The 19691-nt window shown below is 40.7% G+C and overlaps 1 protein-coding gene and 1 long non-coding RNA gene across 2 annotated transcripts in view; one reads left to right on the forward strand and one right to left on the reverse strand.

The window, feature by feature from the left end:
* LOC309394792 overlaps nucleotides 1-19691 on the forward strand; it is a 482407-nt gene that overhangs the window by 343160 nt on the left and 119556 nt on the right. The gene's annotated exons all lie outside the window — the stretch shown is intronic.
* Nucleotides 1-19691, reverse strand: part of ANO6 (anoctamin 6) — a 285876-nt gene that overhangs the window by 135398 nt on the left and 130787 nt on the right. The window contains exon 5 of the mRNA XM_081958403.1: nucleotides 508-786. Within this exon, the coding sequence (XP_081814529.1) occupies nucleotides 508-786 (279 nt within the window). The remainder of the gene's footprint in view (nucleotides 1-507; nucleotides 787-19691) is intronic.

Genomic DNA, 19691 nt, shown 5'->3' on the forward strand with positions numbered 1-19691 from the left:
TTTAAGAGTACTTTCACACAGAGCTTTGAAAATGAACTTTTCCATAATAAAATCTTTTGAACAATCATGGCCAACACATTATAATTTGCTGATGTTCATATGTTCATGTTCGTAATTTGGCAAAACAAATTATGGGAATAAAAATTGGTAGTACTGACGTCATATCTAAACCAGCCTTATGCAAATGCCCTTGGTACATATATTTCAATATTATCTATATTTGCTGACATCAGTTTATCCATCATTTTCAAAGAAGAGTCTTGCTCAGCTCCATCTGGAGATATTTTGGACTGAAACGAGAACCAATTTGATTCAAATTATTCATTCTACTTGTGAGTTGTACTCTGTCTGCCACTTAATTTTCCAACATTTGATATTTACTTAACATCTGATTATATGCTGCAATACATTTTTTAATATTGCTTTGATACTCAGAAGAACAAAATAAACATTAGTCTAATATTGCACTTAAAAATGCATGTTTTAATACTAAATTCTACAACTTACTATTCGGCTCCTAGTTGCTGAATTGAAGAAAGAGTCCTTGTCCTGAATATAAAAGTGTGAAATATGTTCATTTTCAAATGCAGCAGTAAAAAATTCCTGTTCTGGGTTGATGATATTTTCATCCACATTGAAGAATCTGCTAATCCACGAAAGTGCTGAGTCATGGGTTTTCGTATCATCAGGTTGCAAAGGCAATTTGATGTGCATAATTTCAGCATAGCTACACAGCACTTCCCAAGGAGCATGCACCTTTACAAAGATCAGCTTTTCATCCATGACCTGCAGTAAAAGGATATTGATTATAATATATTGAGATTTTAAAAATACCACATCTCGAGAATAATCTTAACATCTGTTTGGAACCATTGAAATATCCACAAGAGAATAATCATGGAAGCCATCGAAATAGAGAAACACCCCCACAGCATGAACAAACGTGATGATACCTCCCGCCTACCAAACATCTGGAAACCAGCCCTAGCCAACAAACGAACACCACCCACCACCCAAGCCGTTAAAATACAAAACAACAATGCACACACAACCTGCACCAATCAGCACCAATCTACCAATCATGATACAACCACACAACCAATCATTCCACTTACTGAAACAAAGCCAGCACCCCATCCCCTCCCACCAAGACTTACAGAAAGACGGCAGCTCCGATCACATTTTAAGCCCACAGCTTGAAGATGGCAGGTGTGATCCTGCAGAAACGTTGCAAAGATAATCTCAACCTTACACAGGAAAAGACCCGAATACAACAAAACCAGCATATATATATATATATATATATATATATATGTGTGTGTGTGTGTGTGTGTGTGTGTGTGTGTGTGTGTGTTTTGTAATTGTACTGATAAATAAATAAAGGGAGACTAGGATAGATCTATTTCAAGCTAATTAGTTCTCATCAGCTAGCCATACCCTTACTGGGATTAGAACCCGGGCTGTATATATCTTAGGCAGGAGTCTTAACCCAGTAAGGGTATGGCTAGCTGATGAGAGCTAATTAGCTCGAAATAGATCTATCCTAGTCTCCCTTTATTTATTTATCAGTACAAATACAACACAAATATAAAAAGGCAACATTAAAAATAAAAATATGGGTTTCTGTCTGGATGGTTTTCTGTGATGAGCCGAATGACAGAAAGAGGGAGTAGTGAGCTCCCTCCCATATTTGGGCATACCAGGGGTTGTAACACAAATACATACCTATTTCCCTGGCCTTGCTGATAAGGAAGAGAGCCTGTGGCTTAGTGGCAATTAAATCGGCCTAATATGCAATACAGCCCTGGTTCGAATCCCAGTAAGGGTATGGCTAGCTGATGAGAGCTAAATAGCTTGAAATGGATCATACTAGTCTCCCTTTATTTATTTATCAGCACAAATACAACATATATATATATATATATATATATATATATATATATATATATATATATATATATATATATATATATATATATATATATATATATATATATATATATATATATATATATATATATATATATATATATATATATATATATATATATATATATATATATATATATATATATATATACGAAATATGCCCTTGGGTTTATTATCAGGGAGGGCTTATTGTTTTGGGGCTGCCGGGCGGCTGCTCCCTTGTGAACTGGCTCCCGAAGAGCCGGGCACAGCCTCAGGGGCGAAGCAGCCATGAGGTAATCATGCCCACGAGCAGCCGCCCGGCAAATCCCCTCTCCAGCTGGGAAGAGCGCCATTCACGGACCTAGGGGGTAATCCCTAAGGTGCCAAGCCATGTGGCGCTCTGCCCATCCCCCAGCTCCTGCGGCTTGGCACATTCGGGATACCCCCTAGGTCAGTGCATGGAGCTCTGCCCGGCTGGAGAAGGGGGTTGCTCGAGCGCCTGTTCCGCTCGCAGCTTCACCAAGCCCTTGCCAGGCTCTCCCAGGCCACCGCCGCAGGCTGCTGCTGCCCGCCGCCGCCGCCGCCGCCCCGCTCCGCTCCGCGCAACTTCAAAACTCGGAGCCGAGTCTTTCAGCATCGGCCGCTCTAGGAGTGCTCTCTATGGTGGGCCGGCTGCTGGAAGACTCCCTGTCCGGCAGCCAGCCCACCATAGAGAGCACTCCTAGAGCAGCCGATGCTGAAAGACTCAGCCCCGAGTTTTGAAGTTGCGCGGAGCGGAGCGGGGCGGCGGCGGCGGCGGCGGGCAGCAGCAGCCTGCGGCGGTGGCCTGGGAGAGCCTGGCAAGGGCTTGGTGTAGCTGCGAGCGGAACAGGCGCTCGCGCAACCCCCTTCTCCAGCCGGGCAGAGCTCCATGCACTGACCTAGGGGGTATCCCGAATGTGCAAAGCCGCAGGAGCTGGGGAGCGGGCAGAGCGCCACATGGCTTGGCACCTTGGGGATTGCCCCCTGGGTCGGTGGGTGGCGCTCTTTCCGGCTGGGGAGGGGATTTGCCGGGCGGCTGCTCGTGGGCATGATTACCTCATGGCTGCTTCGGCCCTGAGGCTGTGCCCGGCTCTTCGGGAGCCAGTTCACAAGGGAGCAGCCGCCCGGCAACTCTCCCCTTCGGCCAGGCAGAACGCCACTCCCCAACTTAGCGGTATCCCGAAGGCAGCAAGCAACGTGAGCGCTCCCCCCCCGGCTCCTGCGACTTGGCACTTTCGGAATAACGCTAGGTCAGTGAGCGGTGCTCTGCCTGGCCGGAGGGGGGGTTTATTTTCGGGGGTGGGCTTATATTTTTGCCCACGCGAAAAATGTGGCATGGGTTTAGTTTCGGGACAGGTTGTACAGGTTGTATTTTCGGGGAAACACGGTATATATATATATATATATATATGTTTGCTTTCGTAGATTTTCACGGGTGTAGGTATGCTGGTTTTGTTGTATTCGGGTCTTTTCCCGTGTAAGGTTGAGATTATCTTTGCAACGTTTCTGCAGGATCACACCTGCCATCTTCAAGCTGTGGGCTTAAAATGTGATCGGAGCTGCCGTCTTTCTGTAAGTCTTGGTGGGAGGGGATGGGGTGCTGGCTTTGTTTCAGTAAGTGGAATGATTGGTTGTGTGGTTGTATCATGATTGGTAGATTGGTAGATTGGTGCTGATTGGTGCAGGTTGTGTGTGCATTGTTGTTTTGTATTTTAACGGCTTGGGTGGTGGGTGGTGTTCGTTTGTTGGCTAGGGCTGGTTTCCAGATGTTTGGTAGGCGGGAGGTATCATCACGTTTGTTCATGCTGTGGGGGTGTTTCTCTATTTCGATGGCTTCCATGATTATTCTCTTGTGGAGGTGTTCTGTTTTGGAGATTAACCTGGCTCCTTCAAAGTTGATTTCATGTCCTGTAGCTTTAAGGTGCTGGAAAAGGGAAGAAGTTTTTTTTTTCTTACTGCGTTCTTGTGTTCTGTGATGCGTGCATTTATCCTCCTGTTTGTTTGTCCTATGTATATTGCTGGGCAGATTTTGCATGGTATTTTGTAGACTCCTTGGTTTTCTAGCTGGATTTTGTCTTTGGGGTTTCTTAAGATGTTGGCTATTTTTTGGTCAGTGGTGAAGGCTGTCCTGATATTATGCTTGTGGAGAATTTTGCTGATTTTATCTGTGGTGCCTTTGATGTAAGGGAGGAGGGCGATGCCATTGTCCTGTTCTGTGTCTTGGTTTTTTGGGGGAGTCTCTTTTTGGATTAGGTTGGTGATTGTTTTTCTTTGGAATCCATTGGAGATTAATACATTTGTGAGTTTGTGTAATTCAGTTTTCAGGTGGTCTTTGTCGGCTAGGTGTTTGGTTCTGGAGATGAGGGTTTTGGCTACAGAGTTGATCTGTGCAGGGTGGTGATGGGATTGTGCATTTAAGTAGTGGTTGGTGTGTGTTTTTTTCTGGTAGATGGTGTGTCCTAGGGAGCCATTGGGTTTTTAGTAGATTAGGACATCCAGAAAGGGAAGTTGGTTGTTTGCTTCTATTTCCATGGTGAATTGTATTTTGGGGTGTAGGGTTAGGGTTATATATATATATATATATATATATATATATATATATATATATATATATATATATATATATATATATATATATATATATATATATATATATATATATATATATATATATATATATATATATATATATATATATATATATATATATATATATATATATATATATATATATATATGATGAATGGAAATAAATAAACAAGTAACTTGCAGCATTACTAAAGAAGTGACAATTGTTGAGAAAAGACATGTCAGATTTTGTAAAAATCGTTTTTTTCCTCAAATTTTAATTGAAATTCTAAAATTTAGTGATGAAACTCAAGTTGTGGAAATTCAGTTTAAAATCATGAATTTCAAAATAAGAACAATGGTCTTTCTGGTTCAACATATCATTCTCATAATAGCTACGTAATCAGATGTCTATGAGAAATCCTTAAGCATAACATGAGTTCAGTAATAATTTTTCAATCAGGCTTCCTAATAAGTGATAGTGAGAAGTTTTCAGTGTTCCTAATGTATAGGTTTAAAGCTAGTGTCACCCAGTGAAATTAAATAAAGTACATGCAGTCTTTTCTTTTCCTATTAAAAATCATTTTAATAAGCTCATTTTAATTGGCTGCCCCTTTTCAAATATACAATTTCCTTTATCAGATATGGTGATCAAGACTATGTTTAAGTTTTGATGATAAAGCAAAGAAATTTTGGAGTAAGGTTCATATTTTAATGCAGAAAATTCTTAAATGAAGATAAAGATAAAACCAGAAACTTTTCTTTTCATTTTAATGGAAAAAGACTTGGATAAAAAATTTGGAACTTTGATCTTATACATATTGATAGCAGCAACACTACTGTATGTACAAAAATGTAAGGACATTTCGATTCCCATCATGGATGAACGGCTGCAAAAGTTGATGGAGTTAGCAGAGATGGTTAAATTGACTACTTTGATAAGAGAAAAAATCATAAGTACTTTTGTTGCCACATGGAGACCACTTCTGAACTTTGTGCTTGAGGTAGAAAGAAATGAAACCTTGATTTTGGGCTTTACTGATTAGATTGATTTGTTTTTATAGAAATGGCTAATTTATATTAGTATGGAAAAGCAAAAAGTTGTGGTTTGATGTTAATGCTTTATGTTATTGCAATACAGGGAGTCAGAAGTCAATGCTTTTTTTCCCCTTTCCCCCGTCCCTCCTCACTTCTCTTTCCCCTTTTCCTCCCCACTGTGCCCTCCTATTTGCTTTTGTATTCTATATTTTACTCTATAATCTAATAAAATGTTTAAACAGAAAAAAAAACTATATCTAAGATTTGAAATGGAAATATGGCTTCAACCAGGGGTGGGTTTCAGCTGGTATGCACTGGTATGGGTGTACTGGATGGTGAAATTTATCATGCCTTCCTATACTGATCTTCTGGAAGCCCCGTACCAGAATGCTCCCTCCCCTGGTCTGCCCCTCTGCTTGCTCCCCCCGCCCACCTGCCCAGTTGCTCCTCACTCGCTCACCCTGCCTGTCCGCACCAGGCTTGCCCCACCCACCCACTTCCTTTCCCAGAGTGGAGGATTGGGAGAAGCCCAGGTGGTGAGAAGCCCATTGGAAATGAGGCAGCTGTCAAAGAGAAGGGAGCAGCTCGCGCCGCATGGGCTTGTCCAATAGCTGAAGAAGGAACAGGAGGCAAGGATTTGGCTGTTGGAGAAGCCCACATGGCGTGCACTCCCTTCTCTTTAGCAGCCACCTCATTTCCAATGGAATGGGGGGAATCCATGTGTTTTCCCTCCCTCTGTATGGATTCCCTCCCCCATTGGAAATGAAGTGGCTGTCAAAGAGAAGGGAGCACGTGCCACATGGGCTTTTCCAACAGCCGAACCCTCCCCTCCTGTTCCTTCTTCGGCTGTTGGAAAAGCCCACATGGCCTGCGCTTCCTTCTCTTTGACAGCTGCATGGTTAGAGAGGGAGGAAAAATGCATGGATTCCTTCCCTCCTTCCATTGGAAACGAGGCAGCTGTCGAAGAAAAGGGAGAAAGGACAGGCTGCATGAAAATCCACCCCCTTTTCCTGCCGATCATTCTGTACTTGAGATTGTAGCACCAGAAACACATCCCCAAAAGGCTCAATCCAAAGCCTTCAGCCTTACAATCCTGGGAGGGGCGTCTGCACTGTGATCCCGAAGAAAGAATGGTGTGTGTGTGTGTGTGTGTGTGTGTGTGTGTATGAGAGAGAGAGAGAGAGAGAGAGAGAGAGAGAGAGAGAGAGAGAGATCTGATCCAACCTTGGAGAGTTATCCAGGCTAGCAGCAATGTTCTCTCTGTCTCCCCCCCCTCACACACAAACACCCACAGGTCCCTCACCACCACCCCTTCCCAAGGCAGCCACATCCCTTCACTAACCTGCTTACCTGCTCCATTCTCAACTGCCATGTGCAGGGCAAGAAAAGTAGTCTCTGGGACTACTTCCAACTTCGCGAGACTTTTTTCTTTTTTGCGAGAAGTTGGAAGGTCTGAATTTCTGGTATTTTTTTTACCATGGTTGCACAGACTAATTTTCTTGTGCTGAACACGCAGTGGAGAACGGAGCTGGAAAGCAGGTTAGTGAAGGGATGTGGCTCCCCTGGGGGGGAGGGTTTGGCATGGATGGCCTGGCTGAAGGGCCTTCAGGTAAGCCGGTGTGTGGCCTTGGGGCAGCTCTGCAGCCCCTGCCTTGCTTGGTCCTCCATCCCCATCCCCCACTGCCTTGCTCTGTTCTTTGCAATGTGCAGCCTCTCACAGTAACAAGAATTGCAGGCAATTCCCACAACTGCCTGATTCTCAACCAGCCAGTTGCATGGTAGTAGGGAGCTTCCTGTCCACTTGAAAGAGAGGCCGGGTTGTGTAAAGGGGCTTCTCTCCCCCAAAATCCTCTCAAGCGCCAGGCTCCACCCCAGGGAGCCTAATTGGCAACCAACTGATTGAGGGGCCTCCTGCTGTTTTTGCAGCCTCAATTGGCTGCAAAAGCAGCTGCGATTCTTGCTGTCTCTTCTCCCCCCCTTGTTGGGCATGGTAGGGCTTCCTGCCCCTCGCACCCTTTATGGATGCAACTTGGGGGTGGCAGATGGGGCGGGGTGGGGCGTGGAAGAAGCAACGCATCTTGCCTGACTTCCAGCTCCGTTGCGTTTTTTGCCATTGATGGAGCTGGAAGTCAGGTAAAATGTGCGTCTCGCTTCTCCCCCTCCCCACCTGCCATCCCCAAGTTGCACCCCAAAATAATAAGACCTCCCCAAAAATAAGGCACAGTGCTTATTTCACGGTTCAAAAAAATATAAGACAGGGGGCGGGGTCGCGATGATACGATGTGCGATCTCAATGCTCTGAGATCGCAATCGACACTTTTGCCATGGGGTGGTGGTGGTCCAAACAGATCTAAACTGTCCCGTAGAGACAGTGATTTGGAAGAATACATCTTGCTGAACTCGGGGATATCGCAAAATCCCCGAAAGAAGCAAGAGAAATTTCTTCAAGCCGGTGACAAAAAATCCAGCCAAGGCTGATGAAGTCGGGGTGGCCCCAAAACAGAACGAATGGAAAGTGAAAGTGTTTCCAGCTGGTGAGGAATCTTTATGTTTTAAAAGAGAGATTGCCTATAAAAACTTATAAATTGATTTAAATTGAAGAATAGAAGATTCAAGCGGCGAAATTAATCTTGCAACGGTTCTGGACAGTGGCTATCTCATTTTCTTATATGCTATCTTCATGGATGAAACCTTTACAAACTTTTTAAAATGGACAGATTAAGTATTCTGTTTCTATTTTTTTCTGTGACTCTTGGTGATTTATAAACCAAAGCTTTCCTCTTTCATGCTGTGAGTATCATTATTTTTTAATTCATTTAAAGACTGGATCTCTTTTTCTAATTTGAAATACAAAACAGATATAAAAAAAGAAATATTTTAAAAGTGCTACGTGCCGGGAGGTTTAGTTGATTGGAGCTTTGTGTATTCAAGCGGAACTTTTCCCTTTCTTTGCGGTTTGTTTTGACGGCTCATTATAGAGCGATAGGGGTAAGCCAAATGTCCCTTTGAAGCATGTTTTCAACCAGAGAAGAGGGGGAAAAACGGCTTTTGTGAATCCATGTTTTAACTTAAAAAACTTCCAAGCGGGAGCTCTTTGTTTAAGATGGCAGAGTGTCAGGAAAATGGAGAGATTGTAACCCTGCAGACAATATTTTCAGAATTACTAAAATTAACAAATAAATATGAGAAGATTGAACAAAAACTGGGACTTTGGGAACAATTAACAGAAAGATGGGATTGAAAATTTGATGATGTTCACCAAATGCAAAATGAGGGGAATAAAATTCAAAGAATTGAAGTAGAAAAGGAATATAAAGCGATTAAACTTGCTGACATTTATGGTAATTGATTTGTTTTTGAAAATGCATAGAATGGAATACTGAAAGAGGAAATAAATGGAGAGGAAACCTATTTCAAAGTACAACACATAGAAGAAAAAGAAAAAAGTAAAGAATTTATGGACTATGAAACTTTATTAACGAAAATATGGATAACACTGCTGACAACTAAAGACAAGTGGAATAAAGAAGCAGAAAGAGGGCATAAGGATTATATGAGAGATCTTATAAGCAAGGAGTTGCTAGAGCCAGTCCATACCAAGCTGATTAAGAAGAAACCTAGAAGATTGATACCACAAATGGCAGAGGACATAAGATTGTTTTGTTATTGGAAAGATACAGGTTGATAAATGGAAGAGTACAATTTAAAACTACTAGCTAAACCTAGTGAAACTCTTGTGATAATAGGTATAGTTAAATAAAAAAAATGATAATGATAATACTGTATACAATGTGTAGTGTTATGATAAGCAACAATTGGATATGAATATTGAATGATACCCGAGATTATATATAAAGGTTAATAATAATAATAATAACAATAAAAAAGAGAACTAAATTAGATACAGTTAAGTTTTGATTATTAGGGGGGAAATGTTGTGACATAGAATATAGCCAAATAAAGAAAGGATAATAATAATAATAATAATAATAATAATAATAATAATAATAATAATAATAATAATAATAATAATAATAATAATAATAATAATAATATAATAATAATAATATTATATGTGTGTGTGTGTGTGTGTGTGTGTGTGTGTAATATAAGGAAATTGGATGTAAATTGTAAACAGCGATCTGGAAAGGAGGATTAGAAAACTCTATTATTAAATATTATGGATGTTCAGCTAGAATAGGATATAAGGATTTAATGTTAATGGAGGATTCTTTAAATAGGTAAATGAAATTCCAGTATAATAATAATACTTTACAGTTACAGACCAAAACACAACCACTACAAAAGAGACACAGCAGCCAGTCACCAAAAGCCCAACTAAGGGAGGTTACAGCTCTCTCCTCTAATGGTCACAGCTCTCAAGAAAAACCTGGAAACCTGAGAGGTGATGTACGAGGAGACATCCCCAAAGCAATGCACAAACAAATCACAGCCATCAGGTCCAGAAGGGACGATTTCAGGAAGAGACAGTAACCTAGATCTGTCCGTGCTATACATAGGGCAAAATAGAAGGACATGCTCCGCTGTCTCAACCTCAGCTCTGTCACAAGGGCACAGCCGCTCATTAATCGGGAGCCTCTTGAAACGACCATCCAGAAATGCTGAGGGCAAGACATTGAAGCGAGCTAGGGAAAAATCTCTTCTATACTTGGGAATGGTTAGGGTATAAAAATAGGAAGCCATCCTCAATCCATAGTTATTAACTTGGTTGAGAGTCAGGGGGGAGCAAGTTTTATTGGCTCTTGCTCGTAGATATTGTAAATCAATGTCCACGAGCCGTTGGACTATCCTAAATTGGGCATCCTTGAGGTCGTAGTTTCCCAAGGCATCCTCCGTGAAACCTAGCAGATGAAGTTTCTTCAGCAGCTCTTTCTCCCAGCGAGAAATATGGGAGTCCGTGAACACCAGGGAGAGGTAGCTGCCAGGAACTGCCAGAAAGAGCACCCGAAACCACCATTTAAAGGTGTTTATCCAGGTCATACATTCCACCGATCGAATGCCCAGTTCCAGGTATATAGGGGCAAAACCAACACAAGGGGGAAGACCCAGAAGTTTTCTAAGAAAAGCAGCCTGGGTTCTATCAATGCAATCCTTGAAGCCCCGTATCCATATGGGAATGCCGTAAAGAGTTTGGGCCAGCGTTTTGGCTTTGTAAATATGTAGGGCAGAAGGAATGAACTGGCCACCCTGGGTATAAAAGAATCTTAAAATCTGCTGGTGACTACAGGAGGCCGAGTTCAGCACCTGGGTTCGATGTCTAGTCCAGGCACCGGTGTTCTGAAATTGAATACCTAGATACTTAAAATGGAAAACCTGCTTAACAGCATTGCCACTGATATCCCAGTTATACAATTTCCGGGCTCTAGTAAACACTAGTACTTTTGATTTATCATAGTTAATAGCCAAATGGTTTTCAGCACAGTAAGACCAAAATGAAATTCCAGTATGTGGTTATGTATTGAATTTTGCTATATTTCATGATGAAGGACGTTTAAACAATTATAGTCAAATAAAAGAGGAGGTATGATGATGGTAATATGTATAAACATTTGAGTTAAGATACTAGAATTAATATGAATTATACTTGATGACGGTAGAAGAGATGCAAAAAAACCGTTTGTAACCAACTGATACACTTTCTACAGGATGTAAAGAAGGAGGATTTTTATGTTTGTTTTAAAAATTAAAAATAAATAAAAAGTTTTTGGCAAAAAATATATAAGAAAGAGGGTGGGGGAGAGAGAGAAAGAGAAAGTGAGAGAAAAAGGAAGGAAGGAAGAAAGGAAGGAAGGAAGAAAGTAGGAGAGATACATACAAGGAAAGAAGGAAGGAATAGAGGGAGAGTGAGAGAAAAAAAGAGAGAGACAAAGAAAGAGAAAGAAAGAGAAAGAAGGAAAAAGAAAGAAAGGAATGAAGAAAGAAAAAAGAAAGAAAAAGAAAGTGGGAGAGAGATAAAGAAAGAAAGAAAGAAAGAAAGAAAGAAAGAAAGAAAGAAAGAAAGAAAGAAAGAAAGAGGAGTGTCAGGCATACCTCCTTCAATTCTTTGACCTTCCTGAGGCTGGTGGTTGGAGCTGCTGGATATAAAGGGGGGGGGGATCAGAGAGACAAAAAGGACTAAGGTAGAGGCCTTTAACTCCATTTCATTTGAACCTTCCTGAGGCTGGTGATTGGAGCTGCTGGGTACAAGGGGGGAGTCAGAGAGACAAAAAGGACTAAGGTAAGGGCCCTTTAACTCCATTTCATTTGAACCTTCATTTGAATCATATATCTATAAACCAAAATAGCAATAATACATTCTGGATTAGTCCGTTTGAGATTGTGATTTTATTTTATTTCAAAATGTTAGTTCAATGTAATAGCTGTTTTGCACCTGTCTTTCATAGTACTCTTGTCAAATTTGGATACTGTCCCCTTTGTAAACAAATTACTAGTCTACATAGACAGATTACCTATCTAGAATCTCTAATCTGTGCTCTCCAAGCAGAAATTAGGTGTCCAATTCGGCCATTCCACTCTATGGAGATGCCACATTATCAGCCCCCTCTACCGCAAAGATCCTTCAGGAGAAGAGCAGTCTGGACAACCGTGGGCTCTGGCAGGGTGAGAGCGGTGCACCATAAACACAAAGCTTTGCTGTGACCCAGCATAACAGATATAGTGCCCTTGCTGACCTTAATGGGGACACTAAAGAAACAGGTCAAGGTAGTTGTGATAATGGTGACTCAAATAAGCAGGGGATCGTGGTCCAAAATGAAGAACTTTCTTCAGAAAGGCGAAATGGGGAACCAGGTATCACACATTAGTTGCAAAGAAGAGCAAGGTATGCAAAAAGAGAAGTCACCTTCTGGTTGGTGATTCAATCATAAGGGATGTAAATTTAGGAAAGAATATGGAGGTTTTAAAAGAGGTCAGGTGTCAGACAATAATCCAAGAAATTACATACACGAACACCGAAGCTGTGGGGGGAGCAAGACTGAAGGTGAAATCCCAGCAAGATTTCCAGGCAGCTCTTAGAAAGCTTCAGGGAGCTGAAGATGACAATTAAATTTCTAACCTGGAATGTTAATGGTTTAAATTCACCACAAAAAAGGGGAAAAAATATTTCACTACTCGAAACAATTAAAAATGATATAATTTGCTTGCAAGAAACTCATATTAGAATACAGGATCGGAAATGCTTGATGAACGCAAGATTGGGGTCATACTTTGTGGCATCTGCTCCAGAGAAGAAAAATGGTATAGTTATATACTTAAGAAAAGATTTAAAGGCTGAATTAATTGAAGCAGATCCTCAAGGAAGATATATTGCAATTGAATTATTAATAGAAGGAAAGAAAATACTCTTAACAGGAGTATATGCTCCCAACCAACAACAAGAAAAATTTTATAAGTTGCTTCATACTAAATTAATTCAATGGGATTATAGATCGTGTATACTATTGGGTGACTGGAACGGAGTAATACACAATCAAAGACAAGAAGAGACTATTGCAAAATACTCAAATGCGAATAAGACTACCTAAATCCTTTTTTGAGTTGATGGATGATATGGAACTGAGAGATATTTGGAGAGAACGGAATGTTAAAGAACGGGACTTCACATTTTTCTCCGATAGGCATCAATCCTTTTCCAGAATTGACTTTATATTAATTACAAATGATTTATTTTCTAGGGTGAAGAAGACGAAGATATGCTCGAGAACCCTAACAGATCATAATCCGGTTTGGATGGAATTGGAATATAGAGAGGGATCTAGGAGATCTTGGAGGTTAAATGAAAATTTATTTAGATTTGAGAGAAATGTTATAGAATGTAAAAAAACTATTGAAAGAATATTTTGCTTTTAACATGCATAAGGGACATCAATGGAAATGGTTTGGGATGAAAGCAAAGCTTACATGAGAGGTGTCTTAATAAATTTGAATAATTTATATAGGCGTAGACAGGGGGAAAAACAAAGGGAATTAGAAGAAGAAATAAAAAAGAAAGAGCAGGCGTTAATATCTAATCCAGACGATAAGAAGATAAGAGAAGCAATTACTTTACTGCGAGGACAGTTCAATATGTTGATGTCAGACCAGATAGCCACAAATCTGATATATGCTAAACATAATACTTTTTGTAATGCAAATAAACCAGGTAGATGGCTAGCATACATGTTAAGGAAAAAACAAAAATCTCGTACTATAGAGAAAGTAGAATACAAAGGTAAAGAAGTTTATCAACAGGATATGATTAAAAAGCCTTTCTCAGAATACTATACTAGATTGTACGCTGGTGATAAGATACAAGGTTTAGATATAGATAGATATTTGTAGAAAGAGAAAATACCTATAGTTACAGATGAGCAAAGGGGAAGATTGAATCAACTTGTAACTACAGAGGAAATTCTCCTGGCAATTAAGCAATTAAAAATTGGGAAGGCCCCAGATACAGATGGATTGACAGCAGTTTATTATAAAAAGTTACAATTAGAAATGGTAGATCCTCTTAAGGAATTATTTAACAAAATTCAAATGGAAGGAAGAGTACCGCCATCTTGGAGAACAGCCTTTATTTCCCTGATTCCAAAAGAACATCAGGACCACACTCAGCCAAAAAACTATAGACCTATTTCATTACTTAATACAGATTATAAAATTTTTGCTAAAATATTAGCAAATAGGTTGATGTCAATTATGCAACAAACGATTCATAATGATCAATCCGGTTTTATACAGGGGAGACAAATGAAAAGTAATGTAAGACAAATTGTTAATATATTGGAATATCTGGGGAAGAACAACCAAGTCCCTGCAGCGCTTTTATTCTTAGACGCGGAGAAAGCATTTGATCGAGTGAATTGGCAATTTCTAATAAAAATAATACAAAAAATGCATTTTGGAGAGTATTTTACACAATCTATCAAGGCAATATACCAGAAACAAACAGCACAAATTATAGTTAACGGTAGTTTAACAGAATCCTTCAAAATTGAAAAAGGAACAAGACAGGGGTGTCCCCTGTCTCCATTATTGTTTATCTTAACCTTGGAGTTACTGCTGAATAGAATACGTGGGTCAGATGATTTACAGGGAATTAAGATTAGGCATTATGAATATAGACTACGAGCATTCGCGGATGACTTGGTTGTAACTTTAACCCAACCTGGGAAATCAGCTAGAGGTTTAATGAACATAATTAATCAATATGGTCAAGTATCTGGGTTCAAAATAAATCTAGGAAAAACAAAGATGATAGTTAAAAATATGACCACAAATCAAAAAGAACTGCAAAGAGCAACAGGATGTGAGATAGTAGAAAAGGTTACATATTTAGGAGTCTACATTAAAACCTCAAATGGTAAATTATATAAGTATAATTATGAACCATTATGGCATAAAATACAGTTAGAGATGAATAAATGGAAAAAATTACAATTGTCATTGCTGGGAAGGATAGCAGCAGTAAAAATGAATGTTTTGCCTAAGTTTCTATTTCTCTTTCAAATGATACCAATACTTTAAAAAGATGCAAATTTGGAAGAATGGCAGAAAGATATTAATAACTTTGTCTGGGCGGTGAAGAAACCAAGAGTAAAACTTAAAATAATGCAAGATATACAGGAAAGAGGAGGTTTGAAAATGCCCAATTTAAAATTATACTATGAAGCAGTAGTTTTATCAACAATTAGTGATTGGATTAATCTAACAGAGGATAGAATATTGAATATTGAGGGATATGATTTGGTATATGGTTGGCATGCTTATTTAATATATGATAAGAAGGTGGATAAGATTTTTAAAAACCATATATTAAGGAATGCCCTATTGCGTGTCTGGAAAAAATACCAATATAGGTTAAATGATAAGATACCTATGTGGGTAGTACCCAGACACGGGATAGAGAATATAAGTATAGAACAAAAACAGGATGTAATTACATATAGAGAACTTCTTAATATAGAGAGAGGTGTATTACAGTTAAAGTCTTTGAACGTATTAAGAGAGGAAAGAGTAATTCAAACCTGGTTCCAGTATGGACAGTTACAAGCTAGATGGAAAAAAGATCAGACAATTGGTATCACGCAAAATGAGGAAAGTTTGGTAAAACAAATTAGGGACCAGAGTCAAATGGATATAAAAAGGTTGTATAATATACTGATAGAAATAGATTCTGAAACAGAGTTAGTTAAAGACTGTATAATAAAATGGGCACAAAATTTTGAAGAGCCAATAATGATGGAAACATGGGAAAAGATTTGGGTACGAAATGTAAAATTTACGCAAGCTCAGAATTTGAGAGATAATTTTTATAAGATGTTGTATAGATGGCATTTAGATCCCAAAAAATTATCTTGTATGTATCCAAATTTACAACCTAAATGTTGGAGATGTGATTGTGCTGATGCTACATATTACCATATATGGTGGACTTGCAAAAAAGTCAAAGCATTTTGGATAAAAATATGGTGGGTTATTCAAAATATACTTTAAAAAAGGATAAAGTTCACCCCCCCCCCCAGTTGTTTTTGTTAGGTATAATTACAGACTGTACAGTTATAGAGACTAATTTGATTTTGAACTTAACGACGGCAGCAAGATTGTTGATGGCGCAGTACTGGAAGAGGGAAGAATTGCCTACTATTCAAGAATGGATGCTAAAAGTAGTAAATCTAGCAGAGATGGCCAAAATTACAGCATATTTGAAGGAGCATTCGGATGAGAAATATAAGTTGGAATAGAGAAGATGGATTGACTATATTCAAAATAAATATCGGACTAGGAAATTTCAATTAGATTATGAGTGAAGGCACAAAGAATGTTACAATTTACCTAAAGTTAGCTTAACAAAAGGGGAATTAAAGCACAAGAGGAGGTAGGATGTCAAAATCAGTTAGCTTATGTTAACGTATGATTGTTAAATGTTTATACCCTGTATTTTGCTCTGGAAGGTTGGGGGGCAGGGAGGGTCAGAGGGTGGGAAGGGGTAATATTTGTAAAATTTGTTAAAATCTTTAATAATAATAATAAAAAAAGGTCAGGTGTCTGCCAGGTGCTACTGCCAGCAGAGACAAGAGGCCTATTCTTAAGATAGTCAAGAATGCAAGTAAGGACTGTGACGTTGGTGCTATTGTCCCCAAAAGATGTACTTTCTGTGAAGAATGATTTCCAGAGCTTGGGGTATGAACTTAGTACTATAGGTTGTAGGCTTATCTTTTCAGAGATTTTACCAGTATATAAAGAACAAAAAGGGAAGGGCCAGCGTGTAGTAGGCTTTGGTTTTATTAGTCATGATGTCTGCAGCTAGTCCAATGAAAAACTGTACAAAAGAGATGGTTTGCATCTATCAAAGAAAGGGACTGAGTTACTTGGCATTAAATTCACAGATTTTCTGGATAAACATTTAAACTGAACAGCGGGGACAGAGAATTAATTGATACAGAACATTTCTATCCCCAGCAATCTAAAATTCATAGGGTTATCAGTGCATGTAACATAGATGTTTATGCGGGTAAGATTATCACCCCTGCTGTCAAGCAAAACCAAGTATTTAATAGTGAATGCCATACCATGTGCATAAATCATACAAGTGGCAAAAAAATAGGGGCAGTCAGGCATAACACAGGTTATGTAGACAGTAAACACAGGGTCAATAAAAATGGACTCAAATGTCTATACAACAATGCACAGAGTATGAGGAATAAACAGGGTGAATTAGAAATTCAAGTAAATGAGGGCAGATATTAGTTGCCATTACAGAAACTTGATGGGATGAAACTCACAAATGGAACATATAGCTAGAAGGATTTACCGTATTTTTCGGAGTATAAGATGCACCGGAGTATAAGACGCACCAAGGTTTTGAAGAGGCATTTTTTTTAAAAAGTAGGTAGGTAGATAGTGGGATAGACAGGGAGAGAAAGAGAGAGAAATACAGTAGGTAGGTAGGAAGAAAGAGAGTAGATAGCTAGGTAGGTAGATAAAGGGATAGAGAGAGAGAGAGTAGATAAAGGGAAAGAGAGAGAGAGAAATAGAGAGAAATACAGTAGGTAGAGTTATAGAGAGAGAGAAATAGAGACAGAGAGAAATACAATAGATAGGTAGGTGTTTCTGCTGGCACAGCACTTGATCAATGTAATTCTCAGCAATCAGTTAAAGAGCTTTCCAAAAGGAAAAAAAAAAGTTTTTGCACTCTGCAAACCTCCCAAAAACTCCCCTAGTTTTTTTTCAAATAAAAGGCATGAATAGCCTTGGGGGGCTTGCATAGTGCTCCTGGGGGGGGGGGGTGAGCAAAAAACGGCCCGTTTTTCACTAAAACAAGCTTGTTTTTTTTTTAAAAAAAGCATGCATAGCCTTATTTATTTATTATTTTATTTTTCAGGATTTATAGACCTCCCCCTCTCCCCGAAGGGACTCGGGGCGGTGTACAGGCGTCTCATTAAAACAAATACAAAAGATAAATATCCTATACCCTTAAAAACGAATTAAACCTAAAGAGCTGTACAGAAAAGTAAAAATTAAAAACAACTAAAAAGCATACCCCTAAAAAACTTAAAAATGCAGGCTTGAGGGACTAAAATTGGGAATTAGGCCAGGCCTGCTAAATTGAATAGGTGGGTTTTTAGCTTCCTACGGAAGGAGCGGAGGTCGGTGATAGTCCTGATATCCGGGGGGAGGTCATTCCAGAGGGTCGGGCCCATCACAGAGAAGGCCCTACTCCTGGGCGTCGCCCGCTGGCATTGCCTAGTGGACGGCACCCGGAGGAGTCCCTCTCTGTGAGAGCGAATCAGCCGAAGGGATGTATGGGGCAGGATACGATCCCGCAGATAACTAGGTCCTGTGCCATGGAGCGCTTTAAAGATGATAACCAACACCTTGAAACGCACCCGGAAAGCCACAGGTAGCCAGTGCAGCCCGCGCAGTAAAGGTGTTACATGGGAGTATCTAGTGGCTCCCACAATTGTCCGCGCGGCCGCATTCTGAACCAGCTGCAGCCTTCGGGTGCATCTCAAGGGGAGCCCCATGTAGAGAGCATTACAGTAGTCCAGTCGAGACGTCACAAGCGCATGAGTGACTGGGCAGAGGGCGTTCCGGTCCAATAGGGGACGCAATTGGCGCACCAGGCAAACCTGGTTGAACGCCCCCCTTGCCATGGCTGTCACATGGTCATCCATTGACAGCCGGGCATCCAGGAGGACACCCAAATTGCGTACCCGATCCACGGGGGCCAGCTGTTCGCCCCCAATGGCCAGTGATGGACGTAACTGGTTGAACCGGGGTGCCAGTAGCCACAGCCACTCCGTCTTGGACGGGTTGAGTTTGAGTCTGTTACCTCCCATCCAGATCCGAACGGCTTCCAGACATCGGGACATCACTTCGACGGCATCGTTGGGGTGGTCCGGGGTAGAGATGTACAGCTGTGTGTCATCAGCGTACAGATGGTAATCTACCCAGAACCCACGAATGATCTCGCCCAGTGGCTTCATGTATGTGTTGAACAGGAGAGGCGAGAGGACCGACCCCTGCGGCACCCCACAAGTGAGCGGCCTTAGGCTCGACCTCTGCCCCCCTGTCAACACATATTGCGTTCGACCAGAGAGGTAGGAGGAGAACCACCGCAGAACGGTGCCCCTCACCCCCAGCCCCTCCAGGCGACGCAATAGGATACCATGGTCGATGGTATCGAAAGCCGCGAGAGATCTAACAGGACCAAGATGGAGGAGCAACCCCCATCTCTGGCCCTCCAGAGATCATCCACCAACGCAACCAAAGCCATCTCCGTGCTGTGACCGGGCCGGAAGCCGGACTGGCGCGGATCCAGATAATCAATTTCCTCCAGGTGCCGTGGGAACTGTTGCGCCACCACACTCTCTACAACCTTCGCCAAAAAGGAAAGGTTGGAGACGGGACGGTAATTAACTAAATTAGTTGGGTCCAGGGAAGGCTTCTTGAGTAGGTGCCTCACCACCGCCTCTTTCAAGACGGCCGGCAAGGACCCCTCTCTCAGTGAAGCATTCACTAGTTCCTGGAGCCAGCCTCGTGTGACCTTCCAGGATGCCAGTAGAAGCCAGGAGGGACACGGGTCCAGTAAACATGTGGTGGCTCGCAGTCGTCCACGTAACCCGTCCATATCGTCGGAAGTAACAGAG

Source organism: Natrix helvetica (genome assembly GCF_964273705.1).
Source record: "Natrix helvetica genome assembly, chromosome: 6".
NCBI lineage: Eukaryota > Metazoa > Chordata > Lepidosauria > Squamata > Natricidae > Natrix > Natrix helvetica.